A 21,816-nucleotide genomic window follows, 5' to 3' on the forward strand; every position below is an offset into this window, starting at 1 on the left:
TTTCTTCTATATGTTTCCCCAGTGTCTTCTTAATATCCTTTACCTCTTCCTTTACTTCATTAAGTTGATTCATGATATTTATTTGGACATCCTTGATTAATTGTAACATATTCTGCATCTCCTGCTTTTTAATTTGTTCATTAGAATGGGTCATGTCTTCCTGTTTCTTAGTATGGCTTGTAATTTTTTGCTGGTGTCTAGACATCTTTTTATCTTGATGGGCTTGTTCAGTTGGTTAGCTTCTCTTTCTAGTCTAAGGTTTCGTTTCATTTTGTTTTGTGTTATGGGTCCTCTTTGACACTTGGTTCCACTTGGTCTGTATCCTTATAGCTCTCTCTGTTCCCCTGAAAAAATAATAAGTCCTTAAAAAGGAAAGAAAGAAGAAGAGAAAAACAATAAGAGAAAGAAAAAGCTTGGAAAAAGAACTGTAAGACAGCCAGGAGAAAAGAAAGAAGTTAAAGTGAAAATCACAAAAAACAAATTATAAGAATAGTAAAGGTGAAAGAAGAAAAAAAAAAAAAAAAAACAGGGACATTAAAATTAGAAGACCTGAAAGATCAGAAGAAAGAAAATGACAACCAAACAAAAGAACATGGAATGAAAGAAAAGTAATGGAAGAGGGAAAAATGAAAGAGAGAAAATAAGGAGAAAAAAACAGAAGCAAAGGGAAAAAACAGGCGTCCCTCTCAGGCCACTAGCAACTGTCTCAGGCTGCCAGTGCTCACAAATCAATCACCCTGCGGCCCACTCTCTACAGGTAAGGTACTCCAATGTAGAGGGGAAAAAAAAGAATTAAAAGAAAAGTTATAAAACCTGAAAAAAAAAAAAAGAGATCCCTGTCCTGAGTCTAATTGTCATTGTCCCATATCTCCCCTTCCCCTAGGGAGCCAGCTGGGTGCCTGACAACCCACTGGATCACTCTCTGGCTCTCTTCTCTTCCAGGCCAGTTGGGTGCCTGACAGCCCACCAGCTGCCCCTCCCTGGAGCTATTTCAGTGCCGATGGTGTCTCTTCATTTCCCAGGTTCCAGCTGAGATCCAGTCCACCTGTCCTATCTCCCCTTCCCCCCTACTTTTCTTGTCCACTGAGCCAGCTGAGTGCTGGTCCCCATACTTGTGTGCCCCATAGCTCCCCCACCTTTATAAGCCTGCTGGGCACTGGGACACAGCCCTGGTCACCCAGTGGCTTTTCTTACTCTTGGAGCTAGGTGAGTGCTGGTCTTCCAGCCAAGTCACTTCTGGCTTTCCTATCCCCCTCTGGCCCGGCTGGTTGCTGGCTTGACTACCCTACCTCCCATGACTCCCACTTCCCTGGCCAACGAGTCTCCCCTCTCTAACTGCCCTTGCTGATTTCCCCTGCAGTTCCCCAGCTTCTGTCAGGTAAACCTGCCCACCTTCCTGCAGTTTTGGAGGAGTGAAGCCTGCTGTTCCCTACGCTACCATCTTGGATCTCCCTACATTTTAAAAAAATTGCATTTGTGTATTTTTCCCTGCAAGTGTATAGAAATACAATTAATTTTTGTGAATTGATCTTGTATCCTGCAGTCATGCTGAACTAGTTTATTGGTTTTTATTTTTTTAGTGGATTCCTTAGAATTTTCTGTTTACAGGATGTCAGCCTGATGCAAAATACCAGAAATCTGCTGGCTGTTATAAAGGGTATTTATTTGGGGTAGGAATTTACAGATAGCAGGCTGTAAAGCATAAGTTACTTCCCTCACCAATGTTGGAGCAAGATGACTGCCAGTGTCTGCAAGGGTTCAGGCTTCCTGGGTTCCTCTCTTCCCAGGGCTTGCTTCTTCCTGGGCTCAGGTTTCCTCTCTTTCTGGGGCCTGCTTCTCTTTCCTCTGTATGCTTACTTCCCGGGGCTCCAGCTTAAGGCTTCAGCATCAAACTCCAACATCAAAAACCCTTCAACTCTGTCTTTTGCCATGCCTTTATCTGTGAGTCCCCACCCACCAAGGGGCAGGGAGTCAACATCCTACTGACACAAGAGGTTTTCTTGATTACTTAATCAAGATTATACTGAAACCAGTATAATCTCATATGCCCAGAGGAAAAGACCAGTGTACAAACATAATCCAACATTTCTTTTTGGAATTCATCAGTAATATCAAACAGCTACACAAGATCATATCATCTCTGAATAGAGGTAGTTTACTTCTTCCTTTCCAATCTGGATGCCTTGTCTGATATTTCATCTTAATAAAATTTTTTTATTACTTTAACATGATCCTTATTATTTTTATCAGAAAATGATTTCCTCCCACTGTGTGGTTTTATAAAGGTTTCTTGCTTCTTTGGGTCTTTTGTTGGCATATATTCAGTCTTGATATAACACAGCATAGGTGTTCCAAAAAATCATTGCTTTATGCAGAACCATGCAATAAAAGTCACAGGTCTTATTAGAAAGGTTGGGTTAAGAGCACAACACTAAAAAACCTCTTAAGGGACACATTGAAAAAAAAGTTAGGAACTTAATATAAATGGTAGCCCAGTTTTATACATATAGTATTTATATATTTCCTAAGCATTTAACATGTGAAGACTGTACTCCAAATCCTTTATCTTTTCTGAAATGCCAAGGAGCCCTCCTTTTTCTTTAATTACCAGTCTTTAGACTGCTGGTCTTCATCATCATTTTCTGCCCTGCCACCTGGTGGCCTCAGTGTACAGCTGTTGCTTCTGTCACTACCACTGCAATACTGAGCATAAAAGTAGAGCATTGGGGTGAAGTCTGTAGGTTTGGTATTACATTGTATGGACTCTGGAAGCAGACTTCCTAGGTTTGACTCCCTCTATCACCACCTCTTACTGGGTAACCTTTTAGCAGGTTACAGTTTTTTCATGTGCAAAATAAGTATGGTTATAGTACTTATCGCACAAGACAGTTGTAGTAAATGAGTTTATTAATTCATATAAAATGCTAGAAACAGTACATGGCGCAAAACATTGTATTAGCTGCTACTATTCTGATTTTAATAAGAAATTAAGGATGTGTATTTTATTTGGAGCCATGATTATTTGATTGATTTTTTTTTTGAGATTTATTTTTTAAAATTTATTTCTCTCCCCTTCACCGCTAACCCCCCCCCCCCCCCCAGTTGTCTGCTCTGTGTCCATTAGCTGTGTGTTCTTCTGTGTTGGCTTGTATTCTTGTCTGTGGCATCAGAAATCTGTGTCTCTCTGTTGCGTCATTTTGCTGAGTCAGCTCTCCATGTGTGCAGCGCTATTCCTGGGCAGGCTGCACTTTTTTCATGCTGGGCGGCTCTCCTTATGGGGCACACTCCTTGCGCGTGGGGCTCCCCTACACGGGGACACCCCTACATGGCACGGCACTCCCTGCGCGCATTAGCACTGCGCATGGGCCAGCTCCATGTGGGTCAGGAGGCCCTGGGTTTGAACCTTGGACCTCCCATGTGGTAGGCAGATGCCCTATCCGTTGGGCCAAATCTGCTTCCCTGATTTTTAATTTATCAGAACTTCATATGGCAAAGTTAAAGAATAAAAAAATCATACTAAAATGTGAAAATTCTTAATTTAAAAGTGGGTATCACATGGAAATAATTTTAAGCACAATAGAATTTTTTAAAATTACTTTTCTATTTAGTAAGTTATCAGTAGAATGAGCTTTGTTCTGAACATGTATTACCAATTACATTTAATGTTTACTATCTCAATTTTTGAAGTTAACTATAGATTTTATATATATTTTTGCATATAACAAAGTAGGTTATAAGTAATTTTACTTTTATTCATTCCTTTTCCCTTTTTTATATATATATTTACGTTTATAGCATGATCATTATTATAGTTCAGTATTCTGCTTCTTTTACTAAATATTGTATTGTACACGTTTCCCATATTGTTAAATACTTCAAGGTGTCATAAATTGCTCTTTATGGTTTGATATTTGTGTTCTTTTCTTTTTTGTTATATATAAATACAATAATGGTCATTTTCATATAGTTCTTTTACTCTTGGAACTATGTCTGTAGAACAAAAAATTTTGATTACAAGTTCCATTTGTGGTTTTATGGGTCTTGAAATGGTTTTCCACATTTTTGTCCAAAAGAGTTGGACTTTTTCATGCTATCAGCTAATAAATTTACTAAGAGTATTCATCATAAATCATTTGCTAGGAATAAAAATGAAAAAGATAGGATGCCTCTTCTCTAAGACTAGAGTTTATTAGGACACATACAGATAAATGCCATGAGTAAAAAGATATGCTTACAATTGCAAGCAGAAATGCATCCATCATCCATGTTGAATCTAAGCCCTCTCTTGAGCTAGAGGTGGAGTGAACGTCACCATCCCAGGGTCCACAGAATTGAGGAATAAAATATATATGGATTAGAGTGGACTTACTGATATTCTACTATAAAACTATTGTGACTAGTAATAGAAGAAATTGTAGCATTGAGGTGGAGAAAGTGGCCACAGTAGTTGCTGAGGGCAGGAAGAGGGAAGAAGAGATGTGATGTGGGGGCATTTATGGAACTTTGAGTTGTCCTAAATGATATTGCAGGGTCAGATGCTGGACTTTATATATCCTGCCATAACCCACTGAATGTACTGGGGGAGAGTGTGAACTACAGGGAAAACTATTATCCATGTGGTGCAGCAGTGCTCCAAAATGTGTTCACCAAGTGCGATGAGTGTGCCACAATAATGGGGGAAGTTGTTGGTGTGGGAGGAGTGGGATGGGGAGGTGGGGGGTATATGGGACCCTCTTATAATTTTTAATGTAACATTTTTTGAGATGTATACATCTTCAAGAAAATACAGTTTACAAAAGATGGGGGTGGGGGGCAGGAAGTGGGTTATATGGGAACCTCTTATGTTTTTAATTTAATTTAATTTAATTTCTAAAAATTTTTTTAAAAGATTTATTTTTATTTATTTCTCTCCCCTACCCGCCCCCCTCCAATTGTCTGCTCTCTGTGTCCATTCGCTGTGTGTTCTACTGTGACCACTTCTATCCTTATCATTGGTACCGGGAATCTGTGTTTCATTTTGTTGTGTTATCTTGCTGGGTCACCTTTCTGTGTGTGCAGCGCATTCTTGGGCAGGCTGGGTGGCTCTCCTTACAGGGCGCACTCCTTGTGCATGGGGCTCCCCTACGGGGGAGACACCCCTGCGTGGCAGGGCACTCCTTGTGTACATCAGCACTGTGCGTGGGACAGCTCCAAATGGGTCAAGGAGGCCTGGGGGAACTGCAGACCTCCCATGTGGTAGGCAGACACCCTATCCATTGGGCCAAGTCCGCTTCCCATCTTATGTTTTTTAATTAATGTTCTTTGTGATTTATTAACTTTTTAATAAAAAGAAATGTAATTGGTGGAAGGGCAAAAAAAAAAAAAAGCTCTAAGCTGGAATGGACTTTCCTCTTTCCTAGAGAAATGTTATATATACGTAGTGAGTGAGAGTAAGTCGACAACTAGTATTTAACTCACATTTTAACTCATAATAATATATCTGAAATAAGTGCCTACGTTATGAAAAATAAATTTCTGAGGCTTTTTCTCGGAAAAAAAAAAGGATATGCTATAATTAATGCAGTGCACTGCTAGTAGTAGGGAGGAAGAACTGGGGTTTCTGTACTGGTAGAAGTCTGGAAAAGGCTTCTTGGAAGTGGTAGAATATGAAAATAATGATTTAAATTTTAAATAATTTATGATGCTTATTTTTCTTCCTCACACATTATGTCTATTTATCATTTCCAAACATAGTTCTTACCTTTGTGACTCAATGACTTAATTCCTGCCAAAGTGTATAATACAATGGAAAAAGCACATAGGTTTAAACCAAGTACTTAATTGTCTAAACCTCAATTTTTTCACATATAAAATGTAAATAACACTTCCTTCAGAGGGTTGTTAGGATTATAGAAGGTTTATTTTTTATCCCCAGTCTTATTTCAGAAAAGATTTGAAATGGGAGCACTAATATATGAATGAAGTGTACTTAGCACAGTATCTGGCACATAAATTGGACTTAATGAGTCACCATTAGTTCCATTATTATTCAATCTGCCTTCCTGTAAATACTGCTAAATTTTCTAGAGGCTGGACCCACCACTTGCTAATATGGTCAAAATCCACTTCTCAACATCCAATGTAAAGCCATTTCTTCACTCCCCAGTCTTTATAGTGACTAAAGGAGTCTAACTTATTTCCTTCCTTTTTTCACTTCTTCAGGCCCTAATAGTTGCCAGGCACCATGTTAGATGCAGGGGTATGAAGATAACTAAGATAATGCCCTTGCCCTCAAGGGTCTTATGGTATAATTAGGGAGACAGTTGTGTACAGGTGACTGTACTACAGTGAGCTGTCTGCTTCTCAACCCTGGCTGCTCATTAGCATTTAATGCAAGTATAAACATTATTCTCTAGGAACCTGGGAGGCATGAGTCATTTTGACTGGAAAGGGAATTGGCAAAGGCTTCACAGGGAGTGACATTCAAACCAATGATAGGACTTAGTCTATATCCTAAGGAGGGGCAGCAACAAGCAAGGGTGCAGAGGCGTGAAAATTGGTGACGGATTTGGGAAATGGCAAATAATCTTGTGTAACTATTTTGAATGGAGGATAATTTGGGAAAAGAAAATTATAAGTTATAAAGCTAGACTGATAGGTAGGGACTAGTTGAAAAAGAGCCTTCTGTTAAGAAGTTTAGATTTTACTATTAGAAAATGAGGTAGAACTATATGAGAGAAAATGATGAAATTTCTTAAGTTATACAAATAACTAGTCCCTAGTTTATACCAACTTTGAAAGTAATTTCCAGATGGATATAAAGTAATAGGGAAAAAAAGCAGAATATTTCTGTAGTCTTGGTGGGGAGTACTTTGTAAATATAGGGTAAATTTCAAAGTCATAAAGAAGATCATTGAGATTGACATATTTTACCAGGTAAATATTTAAAACTTCTCTGCAGCAGATAATTCTCCAAATAGAATTGAAAATCCAAAGACAAAATAGTAAAAAGCACTTGCTACCTGAACAACAGAGGAATAATGTATCTAATATATTATAAACTCTTACAAATCAATAAAGGTGAACATCCCACAGAAAAAAAATAGGCCAAAGATATGAGCAGGCAGTTTTGCAAAGAAGTAATACTAACAGTTGTTACATATCTAAGATGTTCAGCTTCATTAATAGTCAGAGAAATGCATAGTCAAACAAGAGTGAGGTTTTTTAGCCTTTCAGACTGATACAGTTTTTTTTTTCAAGTGAGTGATATCTAATGTTGCCAAAAATATAGGGAAACGAGTGTGCTGATATTATTCTTGGTGGGAGATAAAGCTGATGCAGCCTTTTTAGAGTAGTTTAAGTTGTGGTTGCTCTTGGATCTAGTTGCTCCACAACTAAGAATTATCTCTAGAGAAATACAAGGCCATAGTATTGTTTGTAATAGCAAAAGAATAGGAAACAACATAATTTTTGACCTTGGATGTGCATTCAATTTTTTGATAAAGAGTACACATCAAACTGTAGCTATTGCTGGGGGAGTAGAAAGGGGAGGATCACTTTATACTTTATATACTTATGTAATGTTTGGAATTTTTTTACAGCAATCATATAACACTTTTACAAGCTAGATAAATTGGAAGAGGAAGTAACTGGATGCAAAAAAAATCAAAGTAGTTTTTCCTCTTGCTCAGGTGTAAGAAATATTGATGGGTATGAACTGGAACTCTGGCAATCAGAATGAGAAAACATAGTTTTGAGAGAGATTTTAGAAGAAGAATCTATAAATTTCTACTATGCAAATGTGAGCAACGAGGAAAGAGTGATATTTAAAGATGAGGAAATCTGGTGTTTGTAAATTGTGTTGCCAAGTAAATGATTATGCCATTATGGTAAATAGGAAAATCAGAAAAAGGAGCATCCTTTGAGTAGCAGATAATGAATGCCTCAAACATAGATCCTCAATAGCTATTTGAATGATAAATTAGTTTCGTTCAGTAAGCTAATTTTTAGCATGTACAATTCATGCTTTCTCATTAAGACTAATCTTCTAGATTTTGTTTCTACTACTGCTTGTTAGGAGATGTTATTAATATTTTGAAATATATAAACAGCACTTTCTTTGTATATTTTTAAAGTAATTTATTCCTGTTTTATATTTTTCAGAGTGCGCATTTGGCCATGATAGACACCTTAATGATGGCTTATACTGTAGAAATGGTCAGTATAGAGAAAGTAATTGCGTGTGCCCAACAGTATTCAGCTTTTTTCCAAGCCACGGATCTGCCCTATGATATTGAGGATGCTGTCATGTACTGGATAAATAAGGTAGGATTATACTTACTTGAGTGAAAAATGGGTCCCCTAACCAGAAAAAGTGAAATCATAAAATGTATATTGCCACTCTTAGTATTAAATCAAACTAAAAGCTAAAGTTGTGCAACTTTACTTAAAATTTCCCATTTGCTTTTGACCTTTGACTGTGTAAAATTAACTGCTAAAATGGTGAAAATAGATCTCTACATATTCAGCAATATCTACATTCACATTTAATAATGATAATCTGTTTCATATTACAAAATTAAGAACACAGTTGGAAACTACATACAGTGGGTATTGGTAAATATTTGTTAAATCCAAAAATGAACTAATTTTCTCACATTTGCAATTAGAGGATTCTTACATTTGCTCAACTAACTTGTACAAGATCATATTGATTGTGGATTCCTCTTAGAAATTTTTATGGAGCTGTGATGAGTTTTTTGTTCTCTGAAGATGCTTAAATTGTACCAATTTGAGTATTACTTACTCACTACCTATTTCGTTTACAATTTTCAACCCAGAAAAAATTAAGCCTCATCTGGAGAGCAAGGTAGACATAGAACAGATTTAAAAGATATCCTTCTTGGAATGCTTGTGTGAAGCTTGTAGGAAGAAGCTAAATGTAAAAACCATTCCCCATCTATCATTGTTCATATCAATATGTGTTAAATATCCATTTAATACTTTATTCCTATAGTTCCTGTATTTCTTCATCTTTTTCTCCACTCCTTCTATCTGTAGAGAATCATGGTCACATCCTAGACCTATTCACCATCAGTAGCTATGCAACTTTCACATCCCGTTGGAAGTTCCCATTCTTGAACATTTACTTCCACCTATCCTTCCAATTCACTTGCTCTGATACTCCCTCCTTTTGAATTTTTCAACTTCATCATGACTTCCAATCCACTGAGCCTGTTAATTCCTCATAATTTTACATTTCTTCTTTTTGAACTTAGCTTATTTTCAAATGTCAGTTCTTCTGCCTCCTTCTCCCTCCCTTGTATTTGTCTTTAAAACCTTGTGTAATGGTTAATTTCATATGACAACTTGGCTAGGTTATGGTGTCCAGTTGTTTGGTCAAGCACTGGCCTGCTTGTTACTGTAAGGGTCTATATATTTTTTTGCTTCTTTTTCTCTGGAGAACTCTGTTTAATACTCCCTGGTTGAGCTCAATATCCCACCTTATCTCTGCCTGCCCTATGGAGGTAAATTTGCTGGAGAAATTAAAAATTCACACAAGGAAGCTGGCTGGTTTTGTTTTAAATTCATAAGCCAAACTTTAAGTGGACACTCAACACTCACTCCAGCCCAGTAGTGTGTCCCTGATAAATTTGCTTTCCTGCACTTCAAGATGACTATTTCATACCTTCTCCTGTAGTCCACAGACCTTTCATGCCCCTTCCCCTATCATTATCAGCTAAGGGCCTTGTCTCATACTTATTTTGAGGCTATAGATGGGGAACCATCAGGTAGGAATTACCTCATCTCACCATCATATCTGTAAATGTTAACATTGTCTCCTTCTTTCCTACTGTTAAAATGGAGAAAATATCACCATTCCTGTCAAAGACAAGCTACTTATTGCTCTAGAACTCTTCTTTCTTCCCTTTCTCATCATCTTTGGTCCTCAGGCTCCATTCTTCTCACATTTTAATATGCAGAAGAATTGTGAGGAAACTTGTTAAAATGCGGAATCTGACTGATTAAAATGCAGGTCTGGCAGGGAGAAAGTGGCCACAGTAATTGCTGAGGGCCGGGAGTGGGAAGAAGAGATGTGTTGAGGGGGCATTTTTGGGACTTTGAGTTGTCCTAAATGATACTGCAGGGACAGATGATGGACATTATATATCCTGCTATAGCCCACTGTATGTACTGGGGGAGAGTGTGAACTACAGAGCAAACTATTATCCACGTGGTGCAGCAGTGCTCCAAAATGTGTTGGCTGAGTGCAATGAGTGTGCCACGATGATGGGGGAGGTTGTTGGTGTGGGAGGAGTGGGGTGAGGGGATGGGGGTATACAGGAACCTCTTATGTTTTTTATAATGTAACCTTTTTTGTGAAGTATCTTTAAAAAAATATAATTTATAAAAATGATAGGGGTGGGGGGAGTGGGAAGTGGGTTATATGGGAACCTCATGTTTTTTTTAATGTAACGTTCTATGTGATCTATTAACTTTAATAAAAATTAAAAAATTTAAAAAGATACACAGATGAAAAAAAAAATGCAGGTGTGGAGGAAGCCCCACAGTCTGTATTTCTAACAGGCGCCAGCCATTGCTATTAGTCTGGGAACCATACTGTGAGTAGCAAAGCTCTAGTTATTTCCTCAGTCTACTGCATCAATTTCTGCCACTCTATTGGATCATTCTCATCAGATTATAAACTTGCTCTAGTGTCTTCCATCCTAATAAGCAGAACTTACCCATCCAGATTCAACCCCATTTTCCCTACAACAAAACCTCTCCACAGAATTGTCTATTTGTTCTTTACACTTTTCTGCCATAGCTTCCATTCCCATTCCTGTGCTGAAATTAATCCTAAATTGGTCAACAAAGACTTCCATGTTCACAAATCCAGTGAATTTTTTTTTGTCCTTAAGTTCGTTCATTACTTCTAAAGACACACAAGTGATCCTTCCAGAGTTTCAATGGAAAACCCAAGATGTTTACCAAGCCTCTCTACCTTGGTAGAAATTGAATGCCAAATTCTGTCTCCCCTCAGCGGCGGGCAGCTTTTTTGGCCTCCCAGTGGTTGTTTTCTCCCTGGGCTCTTGGAGTTTTTCCTATGCATACAGAATTCAGGGTTCAGCTAAGGATTTCAGGGCAGATTGTGGGTCTTTCCCTTCAGTGGTTCTCTCCTTTCTAAGATATCCCTTCTCTATTATACAGCCACTCTGACAGTCCCAAATTTTCACTTCACTCCTCAAGTCAACAAGACTGCAGTTCACTGCTTGTGTTCTAGCTATCTGCATTGTATGGATTGAGGAGAAAGCCATATGAACATAATTTCATCTAGTATATCCATTTCTTTCAAAGGTTGAATCTTTCCTCTTTCTCCCTCTTCTGACCTACTGTCCAGTACCTTCAACAATTACTTTTTATCTTTTGTCCAGAGTTTATAATTATTGTCTCTGGCAAGGTTAGCAAACCACATCCTACTCTACTAGAACCAGAATTCTGAGAGTATCTTTTTACAATGCTACTTGGATCATGTCATTCCTTTGCTTAAAACTTTCCAGTGGCTTCACTTTACACTTAAGATAAAATATAATATTTACCATGGCCTACAGAATACCATCTAATCTGACCCCTGTGTATGTCTCCATCCTAAATTTGTGGTCATTTTTCCTCTTTATCACGTCTCTAGCTTTATTCCAGCTGTATGGTCTTTCTCCCCTCCAGACTCTTGATCTTTTTCTGTTCTTGGACAGCTCATCTTCCAACTTTTTACATGCCTCAGTGTTGCTGCTCCATTTGTTCTTAGCTTGTATGATGGCGCTTTTTCCTCACAAGCCTGTATAAAGTAGACAGCCACCCCCAACCCTTATTTTCTACTGTATCACTATTTATTTCCTTCATACCATTTCTCAGAGTTTGTGATTACTTTGCTTAATCATTTCTTATATATATATATATATATATATATTTTTTTTTTAAGATTTATTTATTTAATTTCCCCCCCCTCCCCTGGTTGTCTGTTCTTGGTGTCTATTTGCTGCGTCTTGTTTCTTTGTCCGCTTCTGTTGTCGTTAGCGGCACGGGAAGCGTGGGCGGCGCCATTCCTGGGCAGGCTGCTCTTTCTTTTCACGCTGGGCGGCTTTCCTCACGGGCGCACTCCTTGCGCGTGGGGCTCCCTCACGCGGGGGACACCCTTGCGTGGCACGGCACTCCTTGTGCCCATCAGCGCTGCGCATGGCCAGCTCCACACAGGTCAAGGAGGCCCGGGGTTTGAACCGCGGACCTCCCATATGGTAGACGGACGCCCTAACCACTGGGCCAAAGTCCGTTTCCCCTATTTTTATATTAATATTACCTATTTCCCTATTAGAATAATCTATGTAAGGATAGGTACTATGCCCATCTTTCTTCTTTTTAGTTCTAGTGTGTAGACTACACAATATTTGGTGAATAGATGATGTCTAATATTAAATTAATATGTAAGAGGTAGTTTAAGCTACAGAATTAAGCTATACAAATTAGAACTTTGTAAATCTACATAAATATAAGGAAATCGCTTATTGAGAATGTCAAGCACCTTTATTGTAGCCACACCCTCCCCATTCAGTTTTCAGCTTGGTTAACTCCAGTTGATTCAGCCTTTTTTCCTTGTTTCATTCTATCAGCACCAGCTTCATTATTTATTCTCTAATTATGGCTTCCTCCTTGCCTCAGATTTAGTATATATTTTCTCCTGGCTTTTACTTTTGCTCATCCTAACTTGATTGCCTTTTTTGGGGAAATATACCCAAATATATTTATATATTATATATATAATATATACGGTATAAAATAAATATACCGTAGGAAAATGGGAGCATTACTAAAATAGTTATCAGCATTATTGGCTGAAAATGAATTTAAATGTAAAAATAAAAAAGCAAAGTCACAGAGGACAAACATTAAATTATTAAATCATTCAGGAGTACAAACAAATTATGAATACATGAACCTTGTACCATTTGTCCTTACCTTTCTTTTGAGGCTCATTTTAAAAACTCTCTCCTTATGTTTCAACCATATTGTTCTTTTAGTTCCTCAAGCATATCAAGCTTTTTCCTGCCATGGGGCCTTTGCTTGTACTTTTTGTTCTCTGTCTGGAATAATACTTCCTCTTTTTTTTTATTTTTAATAATTTACTTAGCTGAAATTCACATAATGTAAAATTAACCAATTTAAAGTGAACAGTTCAGTGACATTTAGTACATTCACATTGTTGTGCAACTACCACTCTATTTCTGAAATATTTCCATCACTCCAAAGTAAACTCCGTTATCCATTAAACAGTGTCTCTCCATTCTTCCCTCTCAAGCCCAACCCCTGGCATTCACCAGTTTTTGTAGTCTATCTCTATGGATTTTTATATTCTGAATATTTCCTATAAATGGAATCATACGAGCTGTGACATTTTGCGTATGGCTTCTGTTACTTAGCATAGTTGTAGTATGTTATCAGTACTCATTCCTTTTTGTAACTAAGTAATTTCCCATTGTGTGTGTGTAAAAACAATTTGTTTATCCATCATCTCCAGGTTTACTTTCAGGCTCTTTCCACCTTTTGGCTATTGTGAATAGTGTTGCTGTGAACATACATGTGTATTTACTTGTTTGAACGCCTGTTTTCAATTCTTTGACTTTCCTCTGTTTTTATCATGGCTAGCTATTCATCTTTAGTTCTCAGCTGATTTTGACAACTTCAGATTAAAACTATAACCCTTTCTGCTACCAAAACATGTAAATACATGATAAAATATAATTAGAAAAGTTTATACCACAGAGTTTAAAGAAAGACAGAATTCTCAGGTGCCAGAAACAGAATGGGAACTGAAAGTTTTGGTGGCCCTTTCAGTGGGATATTGAGTCTACAGTGGATTTTTAAAGTCACTTGGGGGTATAAGACAAGACCTTAGTTTTGCTTTTATGAGAAGTTGGAACTGTGACCTCTGTTTAGAGTTAAGACCCACAAAGAGTTGTACCCTCAATAAAAAGGGAGAGTTTTAGCTATGATGTCTTTGGTTTTAAGTACCAGCAGACCCGTTTAAAAGTAGTCTGAGGGACTACAGTCTAGGATTGGGTTTCATTTCTTTATGTAAACCACCCTTTTGGCAGGAAGAATGAGACTATTGTGAGTGTCTTAGACTAATGTGATTTACCCCCTAGGTCTGGAAGAGAGGGCACCTTGACTGAACATATGGGAAGGTGAGACTCAAACAAAACTGTGAAAGCAAGAAAGAAAAGAGAAAAAGCAAGAAAACAGTAAGACCAGTGCCAAGCCAGTGAAATCTTCTGGCACATGGCAGAGAAACAAATATAAAAATGCTCTGGAGGTTCACTTCCACACACAAAAGCCATAAAAGACTTAGAGCCAGTGGTGGTAAAGGACTCTCCATTGCAGATGCGAAAGCACTCAAAAAATTATGAAATTCATGAAGAAATAATCTAGTGCATATTGGAGTCAGTAGACATACAAGGATTATACTCTTGAGTACAATATATAGTATAAGTAAGTTAATATAAAAAAGACTATAATAAGTTTTAAATTTCTGAAAATAAGAGACAGAATAAAAACCATAGGAAAGAACAAGACACCATGGGGGACATATTTAAAAAAGAATCAAATATAACTTGAAATCAAGTCATAAAAATCAGAAGTTGACATCATTGAAGAAGGCAGTAGTTACCTGAGAGGAAATTATCCAGATTGAAACCTAGAGAAATGGTATGGAATATATGAAATCGAAGTTGTTAGGTGGAGTGTTATATATATATATGTCCATTAGGTGTAATTGATGAGTGTTGTTCAAGTCCACTATTTACTTATTGATCTTCTGCTTAGTTAGTGTGGCAGCTTGAAATTATTTTAAGAGTCCCAAAAAGAGAAATATTACGTTTGTAAACTCATCTATTCCTCTGTGTGTAATACCCTTTGAGTCATTAAATTCACTTGAGGGGCCTTTGATTAGATTACTTGTTAGGATCACTTTAGGACTTTTGATTGGATTATGTCGTTGAGTTGTGACTTAGGTTGAGTCTCTACCCCCTTACTGGGTTTGATATAAGCAGAAACACAGAGAGAGACTCACTCAGGAAAAGGAAGCCACCATATTTGATCCTGCCGTGTAAGAGAAAGGACTACAGCATCTCTTAAACACAAAGTCCCAAAAGGCTGGACCTGCAGAACAGCTCAAGAAGAGAAATGAGCCAGAAAGGGAAGGCTGAAACCTCAGCAGAGGTCTGCAGCCATCTTGCTTCACCATGTGGCAACACAACAGGATCAGCAGTAGCTGACTTTGGTGAGAAAGCATCTATGATGGTGCCTCAGTTTAGACTTTTCACAGCCTTGGAGCTGTAAGCTTTTACCCCAAATAAATCCCCTTTATAAAAGCTATCCCATTTCTGATACTTTGCACCAGCACCCCTTTGGCAAAGTAAAACAGATTTTCTGTCAATTATTGAAAGTAGTATATTGAAACCCTCATTTATTGTAAAACTATTTCTCTCTTCAGTTCAATAAGTTTTGTTCCTTATTATCTGGGGCTTTGTTGTGGGTTGCATGTATGTTTATAATTATTGTATCTTCTTGCTGAATTGAATGTTTTATCAATATATAATATCCTTCTTTGTGTCTTACAATCTTTTTTGACTTAAACTCTGTTTTGTTTGACAATAATATAGCCGCTCCAGCTCGTTTCTGATTACTGTTTGCATGAAGTATCTTTTTACACATTTTTTCTTTCAACCTCTTTGTGTCTTTGTACCCATAGTGAGTCTCTTGTAGACAGCCTATAGATGAATCATGATTTTTCATCCAGTCTGCCAATCTCTGCCTTTTAATAGGGTAGTTTAATCCATGGACGTTTAAGGTAATAACTGAAAAAAGGATTTACTTCCACCATTTGGACATTTGTTTTCTCTATGTCTTAGGTGGTTTTTTTTGTTCTTAAATTACTCCATTACTGCCCTTTCATGTTTTATTTTTTTGGTATTGTACAATTTTTATTCCCTCCTTCTTTCCTTTTCTCTATTTTTTTTTTTTTAGTTATTTTCTAACTGGTTACTTTTGTAATTTCAATTAATAACACACACTAGTTCCATTAGTACTAACCTAGCGTCAGTACTACACAAAGTTTGTATACATATGTATCTCTGGCCCTCCACCTTTATATGGTTGTTGTCTCAGATTAGGTCTTTATACATTGTATGCCCTCTCTTATAGATTTTAAACGTTATTTTACACATTTGCTTGTTAAATCATGTAGAAGGGACAAAGCAGTTATAAACCAAAAGTAAAATAATACAGGATTTTATATTTACCTATGTAGTCACCTTTACCACATTTTTTCATTTTTTCTTATATCTTTAAGTTACTGTCTAGTGTCCTTTTATTTCAGCCTGAAGGACTTACTTCCTTTAGCATTTCTTTTAGGATAGGTTTTTTTTGTAATGAACGGGTTTTTTTGTGTGTGTTTTTATCCATAAATATCTTAATTTCTCCTTTATTTTTGAAAGATAATTTTGGTAGATATAGTTTTTTCTTTAAGGACTTTAAATATACTATCCCATTATCTCTAGCCTCCATTCTGATGGAAAATCTATTTTTACCTTCTCGAGGCATTTCTTGTATGTGACAAATCACTTCATTCATGTTGCTTTCAAAATCCTGTCTTTGCCTTTGGATTTTGACAGTTTTATTCTAATTAATTTCAAAATATCTTTCTGGTCTTTCTTTTATTTAAGTAGGGGGTTTGTTAAATCCCTTTCAGATGCTTAGCTATCTGATATTACTTGAGGAGCACAGTTTTTATATGTAATAACTGTTTTTATTATTGAGTACCTGCTTTGTACCATGCATGTTTCTTGGTAAAGTAAACCTGTATGAGTTATCTTCTGCTGCGTAGTAATTACCAAAACCTACTACTTAAAATAACACATTTTATTGTGTCATAGTTTCTGTGGCTCAGGTATCCAGGTATGGTTTAGCTGCATGCTTTGGTTCAGGGTCTTTCACAAAACTGCAGTCTCTCACAAGACTGCAGTCAGCCAGGACAGGAGTCTTGTGTGAAAGCCTGACTAGGAAAGCATCCAATTTTGTGCTTACATGGTTGTTAGCAGGTTTTATTTCAGTATTGGACTGAGGACCTTAGTTGTTCACTGGCTATGATATAGGTTTTATTCAAACCAGTAACCATCTAAGAGAGAAATTAAGAGATCTTGGATACAGTGCTGCAAAATAAACCCATTGGTTGATTAAATCACAACACTGAGTATACTTGGTAAATGAGCAGATTAAATTGAATAGAGCAGACTCTCAATAGCTGATTTTAAAGAGTTGTTGATTAAATTTATCAAGAATTTAAATTTTCCAATGATTTTTCTAAGCCACTGAACAGAATTTTAGGCAGTAGAAGAGTTTGTAAAATTATTATTTTTGTTTAGAGTTTTGTTGGCTGACAATGGCATTAATATCCTCAGACCTTTGGAGTGCCATTTTTAATAAATTTTAACTTTCATTTTTAATATAGTATTCTTAAAATCATTAACTCAGAATATTAAATTCTTAAACTGCTTTCAAGCAATATTTTATTCACTAAAATAGTCTTTTTGGATTATGGACCATTTGAACAGTCTAACAGGAGAAAAAATAGGCTTCCTCCCAAGAAAATTCCTATATGCCCAACATTTTGCATGTGATTTAACAATTCTGACCTTATCACCACCCCAAAACCCACCCATGGTCCATGGACATGTTTCTAAAATCACAGCATAAGAACCTGATTCTCTATTGATGAGAAAACATTTCTTTACTGTCAGGGAAAATAATTTTCCTAGCATATAGTAGATGCTCAAGTATTTGTTAAATTAAGTAATTACAAATAAAGCATTCATAAAATATTTCTTCTGGTTGGGAAAATGAAGTTTTCTTCGAGAGGTATTAAATTTTACATCAGGGATATCTGAAATAGACATTTTCAAGTGCATGCTGTTTTGTTGTTATATTTGAATATCAATTCAAATTAATGTTTTTATATTTTAAGGTAAATGAACATTTGAAGGACATAATGGAACAAGAACAGAAGTTGAAAGAACACCACACTGTTGAAGCTCCAGGAGGTCAAAAGGTATATATTTCCAAGGAAAAAGGTGCCTTATGGGACTCTACGTATGTTCACATATATGTATTATTTAGGGAAACATAAAATTTTTATTTTTTTTTTACTGACAGCCATGCCATAAACACCAAGTAAAGAGAAGTAAAAATATGAAAGTTAATTGAATGATTTCATTTATGAAAAATGGCTAATGACTAATGCTCCGTTTCTTTGGTTCTTTTGGCAGAAATAAGGGTTTTGCCCTGACTTGGTAAAAAGTATGAAACAATAAGAATCAATTTTAAATGTATCATAGCAACCTTTAATTGCATTAAGAACAGCTTTTAGAAAAATCTTATAGGAATTGTATGTTGTATATGTGCTTATTCTGTGAAAAAAACAAACATTGCCATGGAATTAATCTTCAAACATTCTTTAACAGGCTTGTAGAGTTTTCTTCTTTGAAAATTTAGTTGTGTGTTTGTCATATACTAAGACCAAAAGTATTAAGTTAGTGCAAAAGGAGCTGCGGTTTCAGACTGTGAATTTTAAATCATTATAACTAGACTCAAACACATCTTTATTAATTAAAATAGGAACCATTGCAATCAACACATTATTGCCAACGAGAAATAGGTTTGTGTATTCCTGTAGCATAAAAATCTGTGCTTCAGGATTTGATGGACTCTTAGAAAGCATTTTCTGCATCCTGCTGGTTGTGGAAGCATTTTCCCTACAAAAAATTGTCAAGATGCTTGAAGAAGTGGTAGTTGGTTGGCAAAAGGTGAGGTGAATCTGGCAGATGAGGCAAAACTTCGTAGCCCAATTCATTCAACTTTTGAAGCATTGGTTGTGAGACGTGCTGTTGGGCATTGTCGTGTAGAAGAATTGGACTCTTTCTATTGACTAATGCCGGCTGCAGGCATTGCAGTTTTTGGTGCATCGCATTGATTTGCTGACCATGCTTCTTAGATGTAATGGTTTCACCAGAATTCAGAACGCTGTAGGGATCAGACCAGCAGCAGACCACCAAACAGTGACCATGACCTTTTTTGGTGCAAGTTTGGCTTTGGGAAGTGCTTTGGAGCTTCTTTCGGTCCATCCACTCAGCTGAGAGTCACCGGTTGTGTAGAAAATCCACTTTTCGGGAAACGGACTTTGGCCCAGTGGTTAGGGCGTCCGTCTACCATATGGGAGGTCCGCGGTACAAACCCCGGGCCTCCTTGACCCGTGTGGAGCTGGCCACGCGCAGTGCTGATGCGCGCAAGGAGTGCCGCGCCACGCAAGGGTGTCCCCCGGGTAGGGGAGCCCCACGCGCAAGGAGTGCACCCGTGGGGAGAGCCGCCCAGCGTGAAAAGAAAGAGCAGCCTGCCCAGGAATGGCGCCCCCACACTTCCCGCGCCGCTGACGACAACAGAAGCGGACAAAGAAACAAGACGCAGCAAATAGACACCAAGAACAGACAACTGGGGGAGGGGGGGAAATTAAATAAATAAATAAATCTTTAAAAAAAAAAGAAAAGAAAAGAAAATCCACTTTTCGTTGCACATCACAATCCGATCGAGAAATGGTTCCATGTTGTTGTATAGAGTAAGAGAAGATGACACTTAAAAACAACAATTTTTTTTGCTCTCAGCTCATGAGGCACCCACTTAACGAGCCTTTTCACCTTTCCACTTTGCTTCAAATGCCAAACGACTATAGAATGGACGGTGTTGAGTTCTTCGGCAACTTGTTGTATAGCTTAAGACGATCAACTTCTATGATTGCTCTCAATTTGTCATTGTCAACTTCCAGTGGCCGGCTACTACGCTTTTCATCTTCAAGGCTCTCATCTCCTTTGCAAAACTTTTTGAACCACCACTGCATTGTACATTTGTTAGCAGTTCCTGGGCCAAATGCGTTGTTGATGTTACAAGTCCTCTCCACTACTTTGCAACCCATTTTGAACACAAATAAGAAAATCACTCGAATTTGCTTTTTGTCTAACATATTTCCATAGCCTAAAATAAATATAAAATAAACAGTAAGAAATGTCATTAGGAAAAAAATATAAAGTGAGAAATACACATTAAAATAATGTATAACATAACCACACTTATTTAAGAATGTATGCTGATATCAAATGGCAAATTTCAACAATGCAAAACCTCAATTACTTTTGCACCAACCAAATATACTTTCTACAATATGGTGTAGCTTACAATCTTTGAAAATCTTATCATAATCTAAGCCCTTTAAAAAAGTTATCTAACATTAGAATTGAGGTATAAGAAATTATAATTATTCAGACCTTATTTTCTGTTTGGATTATCCTAAGTCTCTTCATTTTTATACAGTACTTTTATTCCTTTTGGGCAAATGCTACTAGTCATTGATATCTCCATATGAAGAGAAAGAGAAAAGAGGGAGAAAGCAAAAAGCTATTTTGTATATTATCAACACCAATAGAAAAGTTTTATGGAGGGCCACCTAAGATTTCATCTAAATTTGGTGTTTTGAGATTAAAATGATTTCCCCCCATCTTGTTTACTTCCTACCTGCTGAAAATACTATATATGCTTAGGCCTCCATCTTAACTTTGTTGAGATCTTTTCCTCTACAGGTAAATCAGAAAGTCGTCTATTTTCCCATCACCACAGATTAATAGTCCATTTCCCTTTCTTCGGTCACTATCTCTTCTTTTCACTTCCCCTAGTCCTGCTTTGTTAGTTTCTTACCCTATCTTCCTCATATCATAGGAGTTGAAACCTTTGCCTTGAATATATATGTAATCCTGCTCACCAATTTTGTGCCTGGTTCTTATCAGGATTGAGGTTACATTGCCATCATCCTAAATCACAATAACACTGATGAAATTTTTTCATAGAAATCTTGTTCATTAAATATCATGATTATATTATGTATCATTATTAAATTATTTGGTATTGTATATGCACTGTGAACTAAGTAGGGATTTTATGAGCTGACATAGGATCCTATAAACATTACTTCTACGGGGAAAAATGCCATTCATATTCAAACAACTAAATTAAGTGACCTTTAAGGAAAAAACCCTGGAATCTAGACACTGCTTATATTACACCACTTTAATACTTCTCAGACCCTAGTCCCATGCAATCGCACATATTGCACAGCCAGTATTTATTGAATGTATGATTCAGTAAATGAATAAATGTGTGATTCATTCATAAATATTTTGATTAGTATACTTTTTGAATATAGCACATGCATAGCATTTACACTTTATTTTCAAAGGAATTTTATCCTTTTTTCATTGGAGTCTTTATGAAAATAAGTGTTAATTTCACATAGTTATATTGCAAGTACAGTTATCACACAGTCACAGAATAACTAAGGAAAGAAATCTTTCTTTGCTACCAAGGATTTTGGGTATTTGGAATACCTGATTTGGCTGTATTTCTTGATTTGTTTTCTTGATTTTTAATCTTGTAAAAGCAAAATTCTTGGTCCCTTTTTTCCATATAGGAATGACAGAATTATTTGCTCATTCTCATTATTATGCTTTGGTGAGAAGTTGCCACTCCTTCTACCTATTTCAGCTAGCTCACCTAGTGAGGCACACCCAAACGCCTGGCCCTGTTACTTATCCAGCTTTAGACAGAACCCATGACATTGGATAACATATCTTACTTTTGCCCTTGCACACCTACCCACAACTTAGATGTTTAGGAATCAATGGAAAAATA

General features: G+C 36.9%; 1 protein-coding gene across 4 annotated transcripts in view; it reads left to right on the top strand.

Moving 5' to 3' along the window:
• The window catches only part of CAMSAP2 (calmodulin regulated spectrin associated protein family member 2), a 123,712-nt gene that overhangs the window by 64,795 nt on the left and 37,101 nt on the right, over nucleotides 1–21,816 (top strand). For all 4 annotated transcript variants that reach the window (XM_004478690.4, XM_023584713.2, XM_023584714.2 and 1 more), the window contains exons 3-4: nucleotides 8,143–8,304; nucleotides 18,053–18,136. In XM_004478690.4, the coding sequence (XP_004478747.2) occupies nucleotides 8,143–8,304; nucleotides 18,053–18,136 (246 nt within the window). The remainder of the gene's footprint in view (nucleotides 1–8,142; nucleotides 8,305–18,052; nucleotides 18,137–21,816) is intronic.

This window comes from Dasypus novemcinctus, chromosome 13 (assembly GCF_030445035.2).
Source record: "Dasypus novemcinctus isolate mDasNov1 chromosome 13, mDasNov1.1.hap2, whole genome shotgun sequence".
Classification (NCBI taxonomy): domain Eukaryota; kingdom Metazoa; phylum Chordata; class Mammalia; order Cingulata; family Dasypodidae; genus Dasypus; species Dasypus novemcinctus.